Source organism: Xyrauchen texanus, chromosome 13 (genome assembly GCF_025860055.1).
Source record: "Xyrauchen texanus isolate HMW12.3.18 chromosome 13, RBS_HiC_50CHRs, whole genome shotgun sequence".
Taxonomy (NCBI): domain Eukaryota; kingdom Metazoa; phylum Chordata; class Actinopteri; order Cypriniformes; family Catostomidae; genus Xyrauchen; species Xyrauchen texanus.
Window position 1 is genome coordinate 39,399,403 of NC_068288.1, and position 25,072 is coordinate 39,424,474.

The following is a 25,072-nucleotide window of genomic DNA, read 5'->3' on the forward strand; positions in this document are numbered from 1 at the left end:
ATATTCCCCACGAGCAACGTCAATGCGTTCATGTTTGCGCGAATCATTTTTCACCAGACTGCTTTATAAACGAGGGTCAGTATAAAGCTGGTTTTGCTAAGAAGCTGCTGCTGAAAAAAGATTCGGTACCAACTATTTATATTCCCTCTGCACCTCCAGAAGAAGTAAGTGTAACGCTTTATTAACCTTTATATTAATCTTTGCAAATCGCTTGCACGCTTCACAATGAATGTGGCTAATGTTTACACTCAGGGTACATTACGGCATGTTTTACATAACGTTACGACGTTCTCAATATAATTCATAATCCCACGTTTATAATGAACAACGCGTTATGGTTATTGTGTTATTAAAAACTGTGTACGCAGGTGTTACAGTTAACATGGTAACACTAAGTTACACCTGGTTTACTTGTATGTTACTGATTAAGAAGTAATGTCAAAAAACAGTTATACGGAGAATAACTCCAGAACGGAGGGGCGGGGTGACCAAAGCTCATTATCATTTAAAGTCATATGCTCTGAAACGGCGTGCAGAAAATAGAGCTGTTTTTGAGCAGGTAAAATTAGTGTTTTCTTAAAATACTAATGAGAATTTTTAATAAAAGTATATTACAAAGTTTTCATTTAGACCCTAAAGATTCATATTAACTTGTACAAAAATGGCATTATATGACCCCTTTAAGACATATTTTTACGATCCCTGGTTGTCTGCCCCGTGTTTTCCGTGTCGCCGTCACCCCGATTCCCGTCCTTCATCACTATGTCATTGTTCGCACCTGATTGTCATCTGTTATCATCATGTCTCTGTGTATTTAATCCCCGCTGTTCCTCCATTCCCTTGTCGTTCGTTGTTCTGACTGTTTTGATGTCTCTGAAGGTTCCGATGTTTACTCTGTTTCCTGTCTTGCCGTGTTCATCCTGCCATGTTTACCCAGTCCGTGTTCCTTCGTTGTTTTCATGTTTTAGTTTCAGTTTTCCCATCGTGGTTGTTTCATTTGCTCCTGTCTGTTTATTTCCACTATTGTTCAATAAATCCGCTTATAGATCCTCACTCCCTGCCTCCTCCGTCTTGTCATAACAGAACGAACGACCAGGGAATGGAAGAACAGCGGGGTTTAAATACACAGAGACATGATGATAACAAACGACAATCAGGTGCGAACAATGACATAGTGATGAAGGACGGGAATCGGGGTGACGGCGACACGGAAAACACGGGGCAGACAACCAGGGATAGTAACATAACCCCTCCTCAAAGGATCGGATTCCAGACGATCCTAAACAAAACATACACAAAAAAATAAATAAATAAAAATCGTCCAAGGAATGAGGGGGGGACTGGCAGACCACGGAGAGCACACGGGGCAGACAACCAGGGATCGTACCACATATATTAGCAAGTAAACAAGATATACCCATATATATATGTCAAACTACATTATGTTAATGTTTGACACAGTTAAAACATTACCTTAAAAACAATTAAGTTTGATCAGTGGTTAAACGTGTTCAGACAGTTTCCCTGTACCTGAATGAACAGCCCCTTTCCAGAATAAAATGCAATATACAGAAAATCACAGCATTACTGTTCTTGTATAGTGACAGGGCAGAAGCTAGAGAAGAGAGGACACCGGCAGCAGTTTATGCAAGCTGCTGTGCTCACGATGCTGTGCCCCACGGGCTTCCGTTGAGCAGCACACAGAGCATTTTAGTTTGAACACAGATGTAGTGCTTATAACTTGCTGATTTATTCTTCTCAAAAAACTTCCCAAAAAATCTGATATATTATGTTTGTTTTGTTTTTTTGTACTTTGTAATTGTGATGAAAAACAACTGTAGCAAAGTTGAATACTTCATTTTAATCAACTCAAGTAAAAGTTATTTTATTTATTTATACTTAATAAAATAAAAAGTGCATAAAAAAAAAATGCACACAAGTACTGTAAAAAATATTAATCATCAAAAGCTCAGGACTGCAAATCTATTCTGGGGAAAGTGTTTTTTAACCTCCTAAACTGCACAAAGATGGCAGACCTTCCATCTTTAGCTGGGTGTTCTTGCAAGAGTATGCAGTTTTCTTTCTCCCTAGTGCGTATGTGTGTGTGTTTGGCGTGGGGGCTGATGTTGCGTGTGTATGTATGTTCCTTTGCATATGCAAGCATGCAATTATCCTTTTCCCTCCTGCTTCAAATTCCATAATTGAAAACTAGTGAAAAACACGCAAGCAAGGGCCAATAGCTGTGTCCGGTCAGAGAGCCTGTTAAATTCACTGACTGACTGGAGCAAAAAATACATTTAGCTGATCCACAAATGTTGTAACTGCCTTGGGTAAGCATACATCGGTTCTTTAAGCATATATGGTAGATATTTAAAGTTTATAATCTGTAATGCACAAAGAGGCCCTCTTACACTTGCTGTGGCTGTACCACAGTACGGAGATGTACTTTAATATATACCATGATCAGGGTTTAAATTTGGATTTGGGAGGTAAGGGAACCCTAAAATCAGGTGATTGCTATTGTACCATCCCTTCAATTAAAAATATGGGTGTCTAAATATAAATTTATTCAAAGGCCTGTATGGTATACAAATCATAGATTTTTTTTTTTTTTTCTTTTTCAGATTAATCTCTTTGACTGGGATTCTGTTGTGTGATTTGTCTGTAATTATTTATGTATTGTATGTCATTATTTAGCTTATTTGAAAATATATCATTATATAGAATATTTGGTTTAGTATTTTACATTAAATGACAAAAATACATTATTAATAATGAGATCAGATGTACAGTATTTTATGTATTTTATAAAAATCAGATGCAAGCACTTTTCTTAAGGGGGCATATTCCCCAACACTTCACACAACTACTTTTAACACAAATTGTTTAGCTGAAAATAAAATGTCAAACAGAAACATTTTCACTCATCTTACTATATATTTATTTAGAAAACAAACAAACTTTTCCAAAATAAAACACACACACACACACACACACACACATACACACATCCCTCGATCCTGTCTAAACTCCCAGTCCCTGCCACTGAAAAACATCCCCACAGCATGAAGCTGCCACCACCATACTTCACTGTAGGGATGGTATTGGCCAGGTGATGAGCGGTGCCTGGCTTCCTCCAGACATGATGCTTGCCATTCAGACTAAAGAGTTCAATCTTTGTTTCATCAGACCAGAGAATTTTGTTTCTCATGGTGTAAGAGTCCTTCAGGTGCCTTTTGGCAAAATCCAGGTGGGCTGTCTTGTGTCTTTTACTGAGGAGTGGCTTCCTTCTGGCCACTCTACCATACAGACCTGATTGGTGGAGTGCTGCAGAGATAGTTGTTCTTCTGGAAGGTTCTCCTCTCTCCACAGAGAAACGCTGGAGCTCTGTCAGAGTGACCATCGGTTCTTGGTCACCTCCCTGACTAAGGCCCTTCTCCCCCGATCGCTCAGTTTGGCCGGGCGGCCAGCTCTAGGAAGAGTCCTGGTGGTTCCAAACTTCTTCCATTTACGGATGATGGAGGCCACTGTGCTCATTGGGACCTTCAATGCTGCAGAAATGTTTCTGTACCCTTCCCCAGATCTGTGCCTCAATACAATCCTGTCTCAGAGGTCTACAGACAATTCCTTGGACTTCATGGCTTGGTTTGTGTTCTCACATGCACTGTTAACTGTGGGACCTTATATAGACAGGTGTGTGCCTTTCCAAATCATGTCCAATCAACTGTATTTACCACAGGTGGACTCAAATCAAGTTGTAGAAACATCTCAAGGATGATCAGTGGAAACAGGATGCACCTGAGCTCAATTTTGAGTGTCATGGCAAAGGCTGTGAATACTTACGTATGTACATGTGATCTTTTCGTTTTTTTATTTTTAATAAATTTGGAAAGATTTGAAACAAACTTCTTTCACGTCATTATGGGGTATTGTTTGTAGAATTTTTAGGAAAATAATGAATTTAATCCATTTTGGAATAAGGCTGTAACATAACAAAATGTGGAAAAAGTGAAGCGCTGTGAATACTTTCTAGATTCACTGTATATGTATAGGTAATATAATGTTATTTCTGGTGGGAACTAAAATGACAGGTGTTCAATTCACGTGGGGCACTTATCACTGATGCACACTGTATTATAATTGGGTGTGGGAGTTGCGTCAGCCTCAGACCACTGGCATATGCTGAGGAGGCAAGATGCATGTATTCAGTTCAAAGTTAATGAATAAGTAAACAAAGTATGTTTTGAGTGTTTGTATTTTCAAATCGTTTTGAATTGGTTACAATTGTATGAGTTTTGGATTAATCACTAGACGCACGTTGTACTAACTAATTACCATTTTGTGTTTAGTGTAGTGTATGGGGAGAGACTGATGTTTACCGATCATTTCTTTTGATAAAGTGGCCCATGTTTTCCAGGTATTTTCTGTTTAAATTTTGCGCATACAAAAATACATAAATGGGATCTAGTTTACTTAAAATTCAGTTTATGATGTGAATACAGAGTTTATGCTAAATACATGTATAGGTTATCTATATATAAGATATGCTATATATATGTATATATATTTGATATATATTGTTGAATGTGATGTTATATGGGAATGACAGAGGAGGGAGGAAGTCACACATGTTCAAGTCACAAGCAAGTCTCAAGTCTTAACCATCAAGTCTCGAGTCAAGTCTCAAGTGCAGTGCAGACAAATCAAGCAAGTCAAGTCAGGAGACTCACCTCAAGCAAGTAAATTCGAGTCCTGATGAGTTTCAAGTCAAGTCGAGTCAAGCCACAGTACTAAAATAAAATACATATCTTTACATTCATTTTTTTACATAAATTGTATAATGGTAATGTGTTATGTATATATATATAGTGAATGTAATGAATTGCTGTATTTTTATTGTGGGCACTTAAAAATACTGTGAATACTTCTAGATACCTTATTATCTGAATTATTTCGATTTTTAGAATTAACCAGTTAAAATGTATAACTCTGTGTGTATGCTGTGAAAAAATGCCGATTTTCAGATTTTCACATTGTTCTAACAAAAAGGCAGACGATCTGAATGAAAATGCAAATTCGCTCTCTGACAGTAGGTGGCATTTATGCAGCATTGACAGAACGCCCCTCCACGTTCCCGGCGACTCGTGGGGACACTCCTCCGCCCCTGGCAGCGGCCCTACCACTCCAGGTGGTCAGGGAGTCACTTCCCTCCTCCCCTCGTGGACGGTGGTCTTTTTCGACCCCTCCGTGTTTCAGGGGGATGGCAGGGTACTCCTGATGTGCACCAATCAAGTATCTCCTGTATTCCCTATACACGCATGACTGTGTGGCAACACATAGCTCCAATACCATCATTAAGTTTGCTGACGATACGATGGTGGTAGGTCTGATCACTGACAATGATGAAAGAGCCTACAGAGAGGAGGTGCACACTCTGACACGCTGGTGTCAGGAGCACAACCTCTCCCTCAACGTCAGTAAAACCAAGGAGCTTGTAGTGGACTTCAGGAAGAAAGACAGAGAACACAGCCCCATCACCATTATTGGAGCACCGGTGGAGAGAGTCAGCAGTTTCAAGTTCCTCGGTGTCCACATTACTGAGGAACTCACATGGTCCGTCCACACTGAGGCCGTTGTGAAGAAGGCTCACCAGCGCCTCTTCTTCCTGAGACGGCTGAGAAAGTTTGGAATGAACCACCATATCCTCACACGGTTCTAGACCAGTACTGTAGAGAGCATCCTGACTGGCTGCATCACCGCCTGGTACGGCAATAGCACCGGCCACAACTGCAAAGCCCTGCAAAGGGTGGTGCGAACTGCCAGAAACATCATCGGAGGTGAGCTTCCCTCCCTCCAGGACATATACACAAGGCGGTATGTGAAAAAAGCTCGGAGCATCATCAGAGACTCCAGCCACCCGAGTCATGGTCTGTTCTCACTGCTACCATCAGGCAGGCGGTATCGCAGCATCAGGACCCGCACCAGCCGACTACATGACAGCTTCTTCCCCCAAGCAATCAGACTGTTGAACACTTGATCTATCAGGATCAATAATTAGCACTGCACTTTATTAACCTATAATCTCACACTGGACTGTCAACATATTCTCCTAAATTCAACTACTTATATATATTTCATATACTCCCACTTATTGTATATTGTGTATTCTATATTGTGTGTATTGTCTACTGTACATTGTATAAAATTATTGTGTTGTGTAAGTATGTGTTCATTTCATATGTAAATTGTGTTGTGTAAGTATGTTGTTTATTGTAATTGGTATATGTCTCATCACTGTCATGACTGCTATGTTGCTCGGAACTGCACACAAGAATTTCACCTACTGTTGCACTTGTGTACATGGTAGTGTGACAATAAAGTGATTTGATTTGAAGTGTCCCATGTTTTCAAGTCTTCTAGATCAAATTAAAAAGAGGAGCTGATCCCAATCTGTTGTCTCTGGCTTGGAATTTCTTGGAAGGTAATATCAAGTCTGCTACACACACATAAATATACAAAAAACAGAGTCATATTTTACAGTATGTTGGTCGAGAGGCCTTTTGATCTGGAGTGGTAAGCATTTGATATTTTGATCCTATGATGTTGCTTTTGATGTTAGTGATCCATGTATACAGCTTTGTAACAAACTAAGCAAAATTGCTTCTGCATTTCAGTGGATCTCAGAAATGGATATGCAGATGATTCAGTAATTTGCAATTTCTATTAATCAAAGATTGGATCATGGAGCAATACAGAAGCGGAACGCATATCTGTATGTAGATGTGCACAGTCATGTGCCATTCTCAGATTATGCCACCTATAATAGCAACCGCAACTGACTAGAGAAAAGCATAATGAACTTCAAAGGTTTTCAAGCAAGTGCACTAGCTAAATGGAGCTGGAATGTGTCAAATGGATTAAACTAAAAACATGTCAGAGCACACAAATGGAATGGATTGACAATCCATTTTCTTTCTTTTTTAAATCAAAGTTGCTGGAACACTGTTTCTGGCCCAATTTAATCCATGCCCATGATATTGAATAACTACCATATTCATATACCATGGCATTTACATGGTACTCCAAGGTACCCCTGTTGAAAAGACTAGCATTCTGGTCTCCAGCAACTTTAGTGATTTGAATGCTGGTCCTCTGCATGACTGGTGTCTTCTTCCAGGGTACTAAACTAGCTTAACCAGAGAGATTTCCTTGGTCAACCAGCTTCAATAGAAAGGCAATGAAGGTTGACCAGCACTTACTGTAGTTACTAGAAAATGCCCAAAATTCTGTGGTCTTACCATGATACATACCCAAAATACCATGTTACTACCATGAAGAAAAATGCAGCAAGGACAGTATAATTCCCGGTACATTTTTCAGTCAAAGTAAACATGCCTTACACCAGGCCCTTTTTTACACATTGTACTTTGATGTTCAAAGCTAAAGCCATTATCTAAGTGGATTATAAAAAGATTACATCAGCTCCAACTGAAACCTTTACAGGCTTCCGGTAAAATGACTTTGAACATTGTGGAAGGAAAGAGTGAATGTTGAAGATGAGCAGAGGAAATTGCGAATGACTGGGAGGAATTAAGGCATTCATGGCTAGAGTGCAGAACAGAGAGGTTTATGGGCAAGGTGCATTTTCATTAACCGCAACTGAGGTGGGGATGGCTAAGGTAGATCAAACAACAATAGCTGTATTTTGAACATCTAAAAGAGAATGTGTGGTAAAACTGGTGATATGAAGACTCTAATAATACCAAGAACACACAACAATAATGAAGCCCTACAGACATTTACAGACAAGTCACACAGTGACTCACATTTCTGTCATGTTGGTGTACAGTTTACACAACTAAATCCAGACCAGGCGTGTCAATTACAAGATCATTCTCCAACCCGAATATAGCTACTATCCCTACAGCTACAGAGAGTTTAATCTTGGCAACTAGTTGCAGACTTAACATCAAATGACGACAAGCTTAAATATTGTAGTGAGCGCTTGGCTGAAGAATTTGCACCACTGGGCCGCAAATGATGTCTAATAGTTATTCCCAATGAGAACAAATGGTGTCCTCCTTGTTTACCAGCCTGAAAAGCCGAATCGTCCATTGGTAAAATGATACTTGTTTAAATCTATTAAATCCAAAGATTCGTACCTAAGACAAAAATGGCCATACACCCCTGTAATCTCTAGAAAATTCTGAAATAAAATGCACAATCCTGTAATCACGATAGTGATTGGTCTATCCGGTCCATTGCTGCCAGCACTGAGAAAAGTAACACGTGACCACATGCTCGTACATATTAACTTGTGGTCTGAGTGAAAACAGCTTGCACTGAGAAAGTTTAATTATTCTGGCTCGACAAAACCAACATACTCTTATTCTACAAAGATGGTTTAGGGTTTTTCCAAAATCCTGAAACCAAAATCAAAATGATTATGTGTACAGGTCCTTCTCAAAAAATTAGCATATTGTGATAAAGGTCATTATTTTCCATAATGTAATGATAAAAATTAAACTTTCATATATTTTAGATTCATTGCACACCAACTGAAATATTTCAGGTCTTTTATTGTTTTAATACTGATGATTTTGGCATACAGCTCATGAAAACCAAAAATTCCTATCTCAGAAAATTAGCATATTTCATCCGACCAATAAAAGAAGTGTTTTTAATACCAAAAAAAGGTCAACCTTCAAATAATTATGTTCAGTTATGCACTTAATACTTGGTCGGGAATCCTTTTGCAGAAATGACTGCTTCAATGCGGCGTGGCATGGAGGCAATCAGCCTGTGGCACTGCTGAGGTGTTATGGAGGCCCAGGATGCTTCGATAGCGGCCTTAAGCTCATCCAGAGTGTTTGGTCTTGCGTCTCAACTTTCTCTTCACAATATCCCACAGATTCTCTATGGGGTTCAGGTCAGGAGAGTTGGCAGGCCAATTGAGCACAGTAATACCATGGTCAGTAAACCATTTACCAGTGGTTTTGGCACTGTGAGCAGGTGCCAGGTCGTGCTGAAAAATGAAATCTTCATCTCCATAAAGCTTTTCAGCAGATGGAAGCATTAAGTGCTCCAAAATCTCCTGATAGCTAGCTGCATTGACCCTGCCCTTGATAAAACACAGTGGACCAACACCAGCAGCTGACATGGCACCCCAGACCATCACTGACTGTGGGTACTTGACACTGGACTTCAGGCATTTTGGCATTTCCTTCTCCCCAGTCTTCCTCTAGTCTCTGGCACCTTGATTTCCAAATGACATGCAAAATTTGCTTTCATCCGAAAAAGTACTTTGGACCACTGAGCAACAGTCCAGTGCTGCTTCTCTGAAGCCCAGGTCAGGCGCTTCTGCAGCTGTTTCTGGTTCAAAAGTGGCTTGACCTGGGGAATCGCGGGGATGTTTCTACTCCAGACTCAGTCCACTGCTTCCGTAGGTCCCCAAGGTCTGGAATCGGTCCTTCTCCACAATCTTCCTCAGGGTCCGGTCACCTCTTCTCGTTGTGCAGCGTTTTTGCCACACTTTTGCCTTCCCACAGACTTCCCACTGAGGTGCCTTGATACAGCACTCTGGGAACAGCCTATTTGTTCAGAAATTTCTTTCTGTGTCTTACCCTCTTGCTTGAGGGTGTCAATGATGGCCTTCTGGACAGCAGTCAGGTCGGCAGTCTTACCCATGATTGCGTTTTTGAGTAATGAAACAGGCTGGGAGTTTTTAAAAGCCTCAGGAATCTTTTGCAGGTGTTTAGAGTTAATTAGTTGATTCAGATGATTAGGTTAATAGCTTGTTAAGAGACCCTTTTCATGATATGCTAATTTTTTGAGATAGGAATTTTGGGTTTTCATGAGCTGTATGCCAAAATCATCAGTATTAAAACAATAAAAGACCTGAAATTTTTCAGTTGGTGTGCAATGAATCTAAAATATATGAAAGTTTAATTTTTATCATTACATTATGGAAAATAATGACCTTTATCACAATATGCTAATTTTTTGAGAAGGACCTGTAACTAGCTTTCAAGCTATACACACCAAACTTCATACAGACCTTTATGCTGTTCTCACTTCATGTGCCATATCTTTAAAAATGTATTGGACTAACAGACTAATCTCACAGTGAAACTGAAAACAATAGGTTGACTTTTAGGTTGACTTAGCTAAAATCAGTGTGAGCTCCATGAATGGGTGTACTGTCCATGACGTGGTGTTTTCAGCTGTACAGACTTTAATGAAATAAAAATGAAAGTGGAATGCATCTTTTATAAACTGTAACCCCCCAACCTAAACCCCGAAAATTAATCTATCTATCTATCAATGAAGTAAAAACATAATGTTAAATGGAAAAAGGCAACCTCCGAACAGTGCTTGTCACTGTTTATGTGAACGTAATTAGATGCAATGTGCTTATGGTTGTGGCACAAGGGAAGCTATATTACATTGAAGCCGATGCAAAAATGTCTAATACAAGATGGCATTATATGACTGATCTAGGGTACTGGAACTTTTGGAAACAACATGCATGTTAAACAACTTCCCATGTGATCCATAGCAGACGATCCAAAAATATGTTTGTGTCTGTCTGTATGTCTATCTCTGACTGTTTATTTGACTGACTATGTGACAGTGTCTGATTATCTTTCAAACAGTCTGTCTGACTAGCTAACTGGCAGTTTGTCTTTCTGTAATGTCTATAACCAACAAACTTTATAAGCTATTTTAAACTTTCAGAAAAGTCTTTGTCATTCCAACATCAAAGTTTGACTTTAAAAACATTACAAATCTAGTTTTCATTTTAACTGTCCAATCAGAAAAAAAAATCATCCAGACTGATGCAACAGACCCCCATTTCTTGTTATCCGCCATTCAACAGCTTTTTCCTGTTTCTATGCTTAGCACAAAACTGCTATGTGAATTTATGAGTGTGCATGCTCCACCCGCAGCGAGGACTCCCCACATGCCCTGCCGCCCGCTGCACCTGCTGCCTCTTTTCTCTCAATAATGCCAATGTTTTAGTTGCAAGCTTTATATCAGCACTCATGCTCAAAGCCTGTCATCTGCACGCGCTGCTGCAAAGTTTCCTCCGCCTGCGATCTGTCTTTGATCACAACACGCTGGCTGATGAATGGCACAGTGTAGTCAGCATTTCAGAGGGTAAATATCCATTAAACGTTGGGCATCTGTGTCTAGGCGGCCTGGCAGTGGAATTAATGAGAATTGGCCTCACTGACACCAAGTCAGTGCTATTCTGAGCTAAACATGAAGTCCTGCATTATTCATACACCTGTGCTATGAACAGATGCAAATCTGATCTCCAAACTCAAAATTTGGCTTACATAACCATCGGCCCCTGGAAAGGGCAGTGTTGGGATGTTATATGAAACTAGTGCTTAACAAGCCATGAGATAAATAGAATTTAAAGTAACTAAACTACAGGAAAATACTCCAAACTATATTGAAGCTATTTAAGGGGGGATATCTTAGATCTGGATGACATGAGCAGAAGCATTTACACCTAATACAATTAGTAAAACAAGAAAACATCCGTATTTATATAACTGGGTCAAAAACATTAATGAACCGCAGCATTAATGGGATGGTTCACCAAAAATGAAAATTCTCTCATCATTTACTCACCCTCATGCCATGCCATATATGTTTGACTTTCTGTATTCTGCAGAACACAAACAAAGATTTTTAGAAGTATATTTCAGCTCTGTAGGTCTATTCAATGCAAGTTAAGGTGACCAGAACTCAAAAGGTCCAAAAATGGCCAAAAGGCAGCATGAAAGATTTTATAAGACTCCAGTGGTTAAATCTATATTTTCAGAAGAGATATGATGTGTGGTTGAAAAACAGATCAATATTTAAGTATTTTTTTTACTATAAACCTCCACCTTTGACCAGTCCCAACCAGTATGTGGCTGAATGTGAAAGTGAAAGTCACTTCCCCACCAGAATGTGGAATCAAAAGTGAAAGTGTAGATTTACAATAAAAAAAGGACCTAAATATTGTTCTGTTTCTCACCCACAGACTTCATCTTATTGAATCAATTTGTTTGAACGATTTAGAAAAATAACCAGGTTTATAATAAATTTGATGATATGGGAAATTAGCTTGGATGTAAATGTGATAAAAATTAGCAATGTAGCATTTTGCACGCTATGCCAAAATGATCATACGGGACGTCTGCATGTTGTTTCCAAGGGTTCCAGTATCCTAGGACCGGACACATTGTGCCGAATCACTCACAACCAGCATCTCCCCAACAACATTACATTTCTACACCACTGAATGTAAAGTTTAGGTTTGGGATATGGGTTGGGGGGGATTTGGGGCGATGGGGGGGCAGATTTCAGTTAATAAAATATGCAGTCCTCTTCTCTGTATTACATCCTGTACAGATGAAAACAACTACATTTTGGTGCCCCTCCATGGACATTTCACACAGAAAATGGGGCTCACACATGCTCATACGGCCAACAATACTTACTGTTTTGGGCACAGGGGGCAGTGTTTCGAATTTCAGAAAGCACAGACAAATATTAGTTAATAAACGTCAAACAAGTATTTCTGATTTTAGAGGTCAGTCTGGCTATGCTGCTAATCACTGTAAAAAGTAGATTGACACTGGCAAAGTCACACTGTTTTAAAAACAGATGAGTTGCTGTCATGCAACTGAAAAATATAGTGTAGATAGTAATGTTGTTACTTACTCCCAAACACAAATAATGTAAAGGAATACAATATTAGTTGTTTTCCCTGAGATCAGAGGTGGGGCCAGAAGGGTGGCACGGGGTGGCAGCTGCCACCCTAAAAATGAGCTTTGCCATCCCGCCTGCCACCCCAACTTGGACCCCACTCACGTCCTGGAGACTGGGTGCGCAATGGCTTAACCCTTCCATGTTGCACATGGTCCATAACCCAGACGAACTTACTGGATCCCACCCCTGGCCAAAAATCCTGGTCATGCCCCTGTTTGAGATCTGCTAGCTTCATATTGTCAGGTTGATATTCACAATGCACAGATTAAATTAACAACTCATACATTACTTATACGTTATTAAGCATGCTACTATATATAACGTTAACCACACAATCCAGATTTATTATCCATGTCCATTATTGCATGTTAACCGAATCTGCTCTCAGATGCAAAGCTACCTTATTTGCATATTCAGATTCTTCCCCTGAGGTGCTCATCAAAGTGTGCAGTTAAACATACATCAAGATGACAAATTACCCACCGTAACAATGTGAAAAGCATGAGATTTTGAAACTACAAGAGCTGAATCCTAATTCAAAAATCTCTTTTGCTTGGCTTCATGCTTGTATTATAAAATCCTTTTGTGTGTGTGTGTGTGTGTGTGTGTGTGTGTGTGTGTGTGTGTGTGTGTGTAGACCATGTTTACGTTATCACAAAGGAGCCTTGCACAGAGAGTGAGTCAATGAATGCTACCGACTTTGTGTGGTCACTGCTCAGTGAATGTGCAAACCCTCAGACTGCACTGTTATCAATTATACATACACTGGGACACTGCTATCCACTCTGTTTACCAAAGAAGAAGACCAAACAGTGACGAAAGAAAGATACTGATGGAGCAGCCCCAGAATCCAATCTCAGACATCAGATTGTTCCTTTCAACCCTTTGCAAAAAAAAAAAAAAACAGCTAGTGTGCTGGTTTCCCAAACAGGCTTCTTAACTTGTTTAATCAGCATGATCCATGGTCTACCAGCTCCAATAGCTAAATGTTGCTGGTCAACAGCATGGCATTGCTGATTGACCCACTAGACCAGCACTAAACCAGTAAAGCCAGTATGGAAATTAGACTAAGCAGGGAAGCAGCCCATAGCATAGGAAATACAAATAAGATCAAAAAAAATTCTCAGATACAGCGAGGCTGACAACTTAAAGCTTTTGTTTAAGTCTCCTTTTTTTGCAGATGTTTCTCCTGAGAAAAATAACTCAGTATGATGTTTAGATGAAAACTCAACAATGTGCCAAATGGGTAATTCTCATAAAAACTGTCAAGAAAATCTCCTGGTCATATTTTACTACAAAATCAAAATAAACATACTGTATATAAAATTGTTATTTATTATTTTTATATTGCTACATTATTTTCATTTCATTTAAATTCTCAATTCTGCAATATGACAAAATGGTCATTATGATATTCTCATTACAACATAATTAATTGTATTATTTTTTTTTATTGTAAAGTACATCATAGATATACTCTCTTGGTACTGCCTTTCATTTTTGCTGATTTACAAAACAAAATGGATACACTTATGGAAATGAGAAGGGGGAACACAGAAAAATTGTATTAAGTGTCCTGAAAATAATGTCACAATGCAAAAAATCTTAATGGTCCCAAATCTCCTTGACATGTTTTGTGAGAATCACCCAACTGTGCTTTGATGTACAGAGATACCAAAGCCTGCAAAGTTAGAATTTAATATGAACTCAAACATTTCTTATCAGCTTCACAATGCCAACTTATAGCTATGAGAAATACCCAAGACAAAGTTGATACTTAAAATAAACATTACAGTAACCGAACCATTAAGTCTCATGAGCTATAAAAGAGCAACCTAAGCAACACAACTTTTCTTTGAGAAGGAACTGAATCCTTCATAACGAAGTTAAATCTAAAGAAATCCTTACCTTAAACAAGCGGAGGATGTTTGCCACCATGATGGACACGGAACTGGATGAAGCTCCAATGACACCCACCACTCTTTCAGGCTTGGTAATGATGGGCGATCCACCACCTTGACACTTGACATCCGTCCCATCCTTTTCAATAAGGGCCTGGACAAAAGTGAGTGACTGCTCCAAAGCATGGGTATCCCGCGAGCACGTGTCCAGAATGCGGGCTCCCAGAGTGATATTTGGAAGCAGTTCATGGTCATTATTGATGCGGTCCAGAGCAAAGAGCATTGCTTCCAGACGATGGATCCCCTTTTCCTTTTTTAGCTCACCGCAGGGCTTGCCCTCGTGGCCACGAGCGTGAACTGGAAACAGGCCACCCAAGGAGATGTCCCCATCAATCCGAATGGAGTTCAGATGTGTGTGTCCTGGACCTTTGGGCCTTGCAGCCAATGCAATTAGAAAGAGGTAGAAAAGAACCAACATTGAGGCCTGATTGTGATGGCTGGTCCATCCAACACTTTTGCTCATGGATGGAGACATTGCAGCAATCTGGTTGTGTGTCTTTTTTTTATCTGAGATGTGTCACTTGAGTTGATGGGTCAATGGAGGAGTATTTTAAAGTTCATAGTTATGTCACTTGAGATGTGTATATAATTGAATGTAATGCTCATCAGGTTCTTTAGGGAGCAATCCTGTGTCAATCCGTTTTATCTCCTGTCACAGAACTTCCTCTGGCTCTTTTGATGAGATTAAAGGTTAACCGTAAATCTTTGGTCATTTGCTTTCTCTGGGTTTCCAATCTCCCTATCTTCTGGTGGTTGTGGCTGGGGAACTGTTTTACTCTGAACACAAAGCTTCACTCCCCTGTGAGCGCCTTCCTGGAACAAAGGGAGGAAGAAAGGAATGAGTAAACACCACAAGAAGGTAAGAATGCAGTCAGATGTTCCTGTACCAGTATGGGCATTGCAGGTTTTCTGCTCCATTTCTTCAACTGTCTTTTGTGGCATCTCACTGAAACCCACTTTCTTACTGAAACCTGCACACCCTCCCTCTATATAGATTGAATTTGAAACGTTGCTATGGCCTCCCAAGGTCGAGAAATATGTGTTCGCTCCCATATGCCTCTTTTCAACACTCTGAATGAAGGTGCTGCATTCCAATGAGGAACTACTACCCAGTGAGAAGGAATGCTTTTTTATGTAATGCTGTCCCCCGACAAACTCTGAAATTAAGTGAGTTTGGTTCATAAAAATGGTTCCGCATGATGCATGCTGACATACAGCAAACCTATTTATCTTTTGCAATACTGGTCAACGCAGGACATTCAAAGTTCTCATGATGAATCATTGCTTTGGTAACCTCATGGTCATTAATTACTTGAAAAAATTGGATTTAATTTGTTTGACACTGATAACAACATTGAGTTACTGCCTGCAACTTTGACAGACACCATTATCATTACTTCATTAATCAATGCCTAATTGGTTTAAAATTAACATAATGGAATAATTCTGCAGATTTGTTCATGTTCTGCATGCAACATGGGCATATTTGGGGTTCGTTTGTGCTTTGAAGCTAATAGAAAATTTGCTGTGGAAAACGAATGGAAAAACGGTGCAGGTAAGTGTAAAAAAATAAAAAACCTTGCATTATTTTTAATGCTTACAAAATACTTTATCACACACCATCATGATTCACTGCCTGACCTGTTTTTAACTCCTACAGCACATTGGAGACATATGTCTTATATACAGTAGATTCAAACTGTTGCTGTATCTCCCATTTTATTGCTCTTGTTTAATATTTTTTATTTATCATCATAAAACATATATTTTCAACACTTAATCTCGAAAATATTTCTACATTTCTTACACCTCCATTTCGTTCAGCTTACTTGTTTACGAGGTGACTGTGCGGAACCAACCTTATTATGTTGGCCAATCAAATTGTACCTGTATTGGCAGTGGGATTTATGCAGTTCACTGAAATGTGCAGCTCATGCAGTATGTTCAATAAATGCATGGTTGTTAAATAACGTTGTGACTGTGACAGAAAAACAAAAATAAATAGCTTTAATGGCTTTGTAAGTCTATCTGACCTGTTCTTATTCCATCTACAGTCATTTTTGTTCTCTTATCTCTGTCTTCTTTTTCCAACTCTTTCCTATTAGTACACTATGAGCTGGCTCCACACTTCTCTAGTCAACAGGCACTTCAAAGAATTACAACAGGGCCTCTGAAGTTACTGTGAAATGTTTTTTCAATGTTGGAAAATGTGCTTTGATATTAAAGAGTTAACTGGGGAATCCTTCCTTTGGGAAAAGCGTTCGTGTGAGTGTCCACGGTGAAGCTAGGAGCACATGTTCCACTCTCCCACGCTCACGACTAAGAGAAACATTGCCAAACACGTGAGAGATGAAGCTCAGCCTACAGTACATTCTAAGGTGTTTTTCTTCAATGACTTACTGTTTATTGTGCCAGATAGATATTGCTCTGATTCCAATCTAATTTTAGGACAATATTTTAAAAATGTTATATAATATCTTAGCGTATTATATTATATTGTTATAGTTACAGTATGTATTTAAAAACATACTACCCCCACTAAATACATTTTCAAAAGGGACTGTAAGGGAGCTTGTAGCTTAACACATTAAATTATGAAGAGCTGGTAGCTTAGCTAGCAACAGTTACTAAGTATATTTCCTAAAACTGATCGTTAGTAAAGTCCATGTGATTGTATGTAGAGCGCAAGCTTGTTAGGTAGCTTGTTGACCCATATGAAGCTGTCAGTATGATCTGCGATCATTGCTGTGATTTGTAGGGAGTGTCAGCCCTACCACACAAGTTAATTTAATTCATTAGTCAAAGTTAATTGACACTGCATGGCTGTCGGAGGATGTAATGGAGATATAATAAGCACTGAGAGTTTCTATCAGCAATAGGCTTGGAACTGATGGTGGATAATGGCAATTACATATTTACTCTATTTGGTGTAATATTCTGTGATTTCAGGAAGTGCTCAAAATGTTGTATTGTTTTTTATTATAATTATTGGAATATTTTTATTCAATGCCATTTTGAGGCTTGATGTTTAAACCTGAAATTAAATGGAGGTGAATTGAATGTGGTAAAATAAACACCCAATTTTTAACACCTGTTATATGTTTAGGTAAAAAAGATATATTTGAGCATTTGAGTTACTGAAATCTTTTGGGACTAGCATCATATGAACACCCCTCACTGGTTTTTCTCTTAAATATCGTTAAAATGTATCATGGTTACCACAGTTTCTACCAAAATATCATAATTACATAGTATAGTTATTGTTACTATGGTAAAAGTTTGGTTGATTTGGGGCAGTAACAAATACTAAATGCTAAAAACCACTCAGAACACTTTAGCATCCGCATAGCAATGCCTTGGCAACCTCCCATAACAACCTAGAATTTTGCACAGGCTAGCACCACTCACTTCTTTTTTGGTGATTTAAAATATGGATAAAGGCAACCAAATCTATATTTTATTTATTAAACATTTTTAACTTTTAAGATTACATCATAATCCACCATTTTCGAGGGTACCCACCTCTCTCTTGATAAAATTAGGCTAAATGTAAGGTTTTAAAAATTATAGTCGGCCTATAGCCTACGTATAACTAACGAACCATGATTCATTTTGGTGATGATTTGGGCCATTTCAAGCCCTTAAATTAATTCATTTATGGCATTCTGAAAGATCTGTATGAGTCTATGCTTTCCCAAATTGCCTCCTGTAATGGGTCATAGCGCTTAGCTTGACTGCTAACCAAGGGCACATTAGAGCCTGTGAGTAAGCGATCGTTAAATAGGGCTGAAGCAGACAGTGTTTTAGCCAATAAGGCAAAAATGTACCTTTTATTTGACATTTATAAGATGAGAAGACTGTCAAAACAATATCCACATAGGCCACTAGCACATGTTAGCACTCAAAACATAAATAAGAGATTACAAAAATACACAAATTAGACAATAATACAATGCAACAGCCAGGCGAATACTGGATAATTTTGTCATCTGGTACATCTCTCAAAACACAGACACAATAGCAATGTGGTCGATAAGGAAATGAATCATAAAAACTATAGCCCACCGCAGTGTTCCTTGGAATATTTACATAGTAGTTTGCTGAGAGATTACAGCTTTTGTGTAACTGCCTATAATATTTTTTATTATTTTTTTTTTACGTGCTTATGAAAAGTTATTTACATTTTAAGTAACCCTGGACCATTCTACTCACAATGTGTTTGTGTGAAAGCTCTAGTATGCATACTGTTGAATACCAACCCTAGACTGCAAGCAGCCCAAGGGAGCCTCCACTTAGCAACAGGTTAATAAATCTTTGTTGGTGCAATGCGCCGCAGAGAAATTACATTGTTCTTCATATCTGATCTGATTTCAAACTCAAGTATGTGCTCAAGGAAATATTAGATATGGCAATTATAAATAGTGCTAATGAGATTGTTATCTGTTTCACATAATGCTTTACATACTGTAACTCTTGTATCAAGACTCCACCTCCAAACTCTAAATGCAATGCCATTACTGTTGTGAAAGGACAATTACTTAGTGTGCATTGCGAAATTAAAAGCACAAATTGCTGTCTCACAGGGAGATGATTTTCCACCGCATAAATATACTTGATGAAATTAAGCCATCCTAGCAGTCTCAGAAACTCACATGCTGCAGCAAGCAGCAGAATTTGGATCACACCACGCCCACATGTGTCATTCACAGGTTTCTTTTTTAAAACACCTCCTTGTCTCGGTTTCTTTAAGCGTGTTGGGCTGACACCATTCAGTCAGTTAGAGCTGTAATTGATCTTAAAGGAATAATCTCTTTCCATCTCTTCTAGAATCAGGAGAGACGTGGGCCAGAATGGGATGAGGCTCGCAGGCAAAGCTCTTTTTCTGGAGCAGATCCTTTGTAAGAAGACTAAAGGTGACATGGTCGGTTTAATGCACACCTTGTTGAGTGGATAAGTAATTTGGACCTGATCATTCACAGCAAATTCAGTTTAATCAATGTAGAGTGAATCAGGCATACTCAGGTCAGACCTATTTTCCAATTCACAGCCAAACTATGGCCTCGCTGTGAGTCTCAGGTCATTTAAGGGGCTTAGACAAATAAAGTATGTGTTATTAGGAAAGAGCAGAAAATGGAGACATTGAAATACACAGTAGATGGATGGTGAAGACAAAAACAATTTTTTTAAAAAAATTTTTTTTACCTTGTGTTTTCCATTAGTGTCTCATCAATACTAACCATATTCTACTTCTATTTCAGAAGCTAGTCATAAAAGAAATTACACTGGCAGAGTTTACATAAGGAGAACCAGTGAAACTTGGGTAACCCTTTAATTAATAAATCTATTTTTTGTTTTGTAACTTTTAGTTGCTTACAACATTTGGCAAAATTGAATCTACTACTAAAATATTAATACCAAAAATGTGGGCTATTTAGAAAGAAAATGTATATCTGTTCATGTTTATGAACATTCATATCCTGAATGTTTCAGGTTTAATACAAGTTAAGCTCAATTTAGCTTTGTTTGTGGCATAATGTTGATTACCACAAAAATTACTTTCGACTCGTTCCTCCTTTTCTGTAAAAAAAGCAAAAAGCAAGTTTACAGTGAGCCACTTAAAATGGAAGTGAATGGGGCCAATTTTTGAACATTAAAATACTCTCTGTTTCAAAAGTATAGCCACAAGACGTGAATGTAAACATAATTTTAGTGTGATCAAATCAATTACTAACCTTCTGTATTGCCAGTTTTACAACTTTGTAACCATGACGATGTAATGTCAACAAAACCTAAAATGACTGTAAGTCTGTGTGTCCACCAAAGCGTTTTTTGCTAGCTGAAAACACCGAGCTGGGAGCGTTTGAAAGCGCTTTGAAGATGCAACATTTTTTTCAGCAGAGACGCTTTGGTTGCTATGATACGGAATATACGTGGAAGTAATGTGCTGCAAGTACCTAATTTCACAGATAGTTTGTGTTATTAACATGTACTGAATGTAAAAATATCAGCACAAGATAGAGTACTTGCTCTGGATGAAGGGAAAGCTGAAGCACATAGAGAGAGAGGACGGGCCCGCCGGTCTATGTGGGTTCATGAGATTCTGCGGGCAAGGAAACATCTCGGTGAGTAACATCGTTTGGTCCGAGAACTGAAGTTGGACAGATCCCGGTTCAAGGTGTACTTTTATACGAACAGGACACAGTTTGAAATGTTGCTCCAGAAAATCGTTCTTTACATATCAAGGAGAAACACATATTACCGGGAGGCCATCAGCTCAGAGGAACATCTCCCATTTGTCTGAGGTAGCCTATGTGCAGAGGTGGAAGAAGTATTCAGATCTTGTACTTACTTTGCAGTAGCAATACCACAGTGTATAAATACAAGTAAAAGTCATGGATTTAAAATTTTACTTAAGTAAATGTACAAAAGTATTGACATCAAAATATAGGCTACTTTCACGTCTTTCACGTTACAAATTTAACTCCATTAAATCTCCTGAGCTATGAAAGAGCAAGCTCTGAGCAATACAATTTTCCTCTAGGTGAACACACTACAAGTTGACATGACATTCAAAAGTTATCATGTAGGTCAAATGTTTGTTCAGGATTCGTTGATATTAGTTTAGATGTTTACTCAGTGGCTGAGACATAAATAATTCAGTTAGGGAATTTGGAGCCGCATAATACAATGCATGTTAAACATCAGTTATCTGTATCTGACAATCACCTGCCCTAAAGAGACTGAAACTAATTGAAACACCAACGAGATAAACACAACATGACAATTCACAAAGCTTTGTCAACTTTTCCATCACATTAGTGGAATAACAGAGCATGTTATCACATCCAGATAATGGTAGAGCCTACAACAGAAATTAGCTTTGGGATCAAGAGAGCACGTCAGGAAATATTGTTAGTTTGAGAGTTCCCTGAGGCTCTCTTGCTGATTTAGGCAAATATCACTCTAAGATTTTGGCCTGAGCATTAAAATATTGCAGTGATAAGCATTTTTAGTTTGTTATTTTTTTTTACTCATTGACCTTAAGGGCGGTTATTGTTGTCTTGTGATTGTCTGAAAGGTCTTTTGTCCATGCAGATCTCTTTGTTCACTCTTTCAAGAGTACAATGGAATCCTAGCCACACATTGTACAAAGATACAAAGCGGTTCACATTTTACCAGCTGGAAGCTAGTGAGTATCGGGGGGCTTGCACCCAGTCAAAAGACAAAGATAGAACTTAAATGTGGGATGTCACAGTCTGCAAAAGACTGCATGGCAAGCAAAAACAAAACACACACACATACACTCAACTCTACAATCAGAACAGAAGTAGGCAAATTCAGACGTGAATACTTGGCCAATGCACTGCAAGCAAGCTTTTCCTTTGTACGTTGTTTAAGAGACACTTAAACAGAAAATTTATATTTACTCAATATGATGCTGGTACAAACCTGTATAACTTTCTTTCTTATGCAGAACACAAAAAGAGATGTTGTAAAGAAGATATATCCCTCTGTTTTTTAATACAATGACAATAGGGACAGAAATTATAAGGAATTTAACAATTCCGGTTGCGAATCCTCTTAATGGTTCCAGTTCTTTAACTGTTCCATTAATCATTCTTTTAGTATTATTGAGGAAGAAATATTTGGAAATAAGTAATTGTAAGCTTTTGATTAACTAAACAGAACGAGCTGAGTAATTAGTTTGGTAAGAAGCACTGAAGGCCTATGTTTTGCAGTGTGGATTAAAAAACAACTGACTCGTAAGAGATTTATTCAGGAATTGGGCTACCAGAGTTGCAATGTATCCTTCACACTGTAGATTCAAATGAACCTACTAAAGTGTCAGTTGATCGTGAATCGGACTACACTGGTCGTGATGCTAATTCAATAGTGATGTTGCAGAGCCACTGAGTGGTACAGACTGAACTCTGTAGAAAACTGTAAGTTGACTTTTCTTTAGTTAACATTTTTGCTTATGGAAATATGAAACCCTTCCCCTGGTGGCCAAAGCGGTAAGTGCTGTTTGACATATGGGCATGTCTAAGATCCATTTTCCAAATGCAATGTCCATGGAGGGGAGCCAAAAGCGAGTTGTGAACCAAGTTGTTTTCAGCTGTACAAGCTGTAATACAGGGAAGAAGAATGCATATTTTAGAAACTGTATCCCCGACTGAAACCCCAAACCTAAACCTAACCATCAGTGAAGTAAACATTTTTTGTTTTGTTTTGTTTCAAGGTGGGTTCCAAACCCAGGTCTCTCATGCTACTCATGCAACGGGCTTCCAGTCAAAGCAATATAAACAATATAAATATGTCTGAGCCGATGCAAAAATGTCTGATAGAAGATGGCCCTTGTCATTGAGTCGGTATAATGTGGCTGATTCTAGGGTACTGGAACTGTTGAGAACAACATGCAGATCATGTTTGGTCATGTTAGAGTATTAGCAGAAAACACTGTCCAAGTATTTTAGCATGGTATCCCTGTCCACAACTGCAGAATTCACAACAAAGCAACATTGAGAACTGTTAACAAAACTGAAAGTCATAAAAACTTCTCGGTTACGGACATAAACTTGGTTCTCTGAGAAGGAACAAGACGATCCGTAATGACACAATCGGGACTACATCAGTGAGACATGTGGTCTGAAGGCTGTATACAATCACTCTAATTCATTGGCTGATAGGAAGATAGGAACGCCCATAGGAAGACGCGTCACGGAACACAAATATGCAGCTGCTATGGTGTCATTTTGCAAGAACAGGCATGAGCGTATGCATCAACTTGGGAGTAATGCCAGATTACAGAAACGCCCATTTTCCCTGCATTAGAAACGGGAAGAATGTGTGAACATGGGAAAGAATTTAACATAAATTTTACTTTATTTCTTTTTTTACTCACATCCCAGCATAAGTCATGGGGGAAATCTGAGCCAAAACCTACCATTGATAGGCAAATTCTGATACCAGTTGGCCTCAATTTTGATACCAATTGGCCTCCATTGGAGAATTTTGATACCAATATTTCTCCATATAAAAAGTATGGCCCAATGGTTTCTTAATAAATTATAATTCAGTTTGTTCCTCTATACACAAATCATGACCTACTCAATCATCCATACATGCTAAATTTCGAGTGTCCGATGTGTATCAAACAGAGGACTCGCACGTGACCTATGGAGAACGTCTAGGTTACGTATGTAACCTCCGTTCCCCGATGGAGGGAACGAGACGTTGTGTCAGAGAAGCGACACTAGGGGTCTCTCTTGAGCGCCGATATTCACCTCTGAACTATGAAAAAAGGCCAATGAGAGTTGGCACCCAGTATTTGCATGTCCCGCCCCCGGACATACAGGTATTTAAGCGGCGCAAATACGGGAGTTCATTCAGGATTTTTCTGAGGAGCCGGAAATGGTCCGGCCACAACAGTGGCTCGGCTCAGCGACGTGGCAGGGGAGATACAACCTCTCGTTCCCTCCATCGGGAGCGGAGGTTACATACGTAACCTAGACGTTCCCCTTCTGTCACTGTCTCCACGTTGTGTCAGAGAAGCGACACTAAGGGTCCACTTATAAAAGTGCCATGCGCTGAGCCGTGTACGTGAACTGCTGATACAGGAGCGAGCAGGTATTCTTACGTGCAGGACGACCAACTGTATCAGGCTGCACGTACCCTTCCCCAATGCCCCATTTAAGCCATCAGGATTCCTTATCGTTACCCTGGAGGGGGGAACAAGGTGCTGGCCGCCAACCTGGGAACGGGCCAAGCCTGGCCGGGACTCTTTTCTCTCTATGTTTCTCGCATAGAGCAACTAAGGCCAGGGCCCTTACACGCATTGAGGGAAGGGGGTCTTAGCCCTTATTCAGGGCGGAGAAGACCCTGCGGAGGCCACGCCTACCCGAGAGGGGAGGCAAGTTTAAGTGGCAAAACCATCAGAGGCCTGACTTAGGGCCTATGTGGAAAAGTTGGTGCGGTGGTGGATCCAGCCTCATAGAGGGGGGAACATACAGCACGGCAACCGAGGCAGCCGTGACTGCCTAAGGGAAACACGGGAGTCCGCTCGCCAGAGGGGACAGAACCGTGGTGTTACACACAGGGGGAGTCCGAAGGAGGCCTTACCTGTGGAGCACCTATACCAGTATAGGGTAGCTTGCAGTACCCGCAGTGGCTTGGGTCGGCGAGTTCCTCCGCTGAACTGTGACCCACGAGGGCTAGGGAGGAATCAACCTGTGTCCCAAACCTGGGATCTCCTGGGAATGAAGGCGCACTGTTTACCCTGGTTAGGGGGAAGGGCGCTAGGTGCAAGCGATTCACCCGGTCAGATCGTGGGTGTGCTACCG

At 39.5% G+C, this 25,072-nt stretch overlaps 1 protein-coding gene across 1 annotated transcript in view; it reads right to left on the bottom strand.

Moving 5' to 3' along the window:
- LOC127653928 (metabotropic glutamate receptor 4-like) overlaps window positions 1-25,072 on the bottom strand; it is a 303,514-nt gene that overhangs the window by 202,428 nt on the left and 76,014 nt on the right. The window contains exon 2 of the mRNA XM_052140793.1: window positions 14,680-15,545. Within this exon, the coding sequence (XP_051996753.1) occupies window positions 14,680-15,207 (528 nt within the window). The 5' untranslated portion in view covers window positions 15,208-15,545. The remainder of the gene's footprint in view (window positions 1-14,679; window positions 15,546-25,072) is intronic.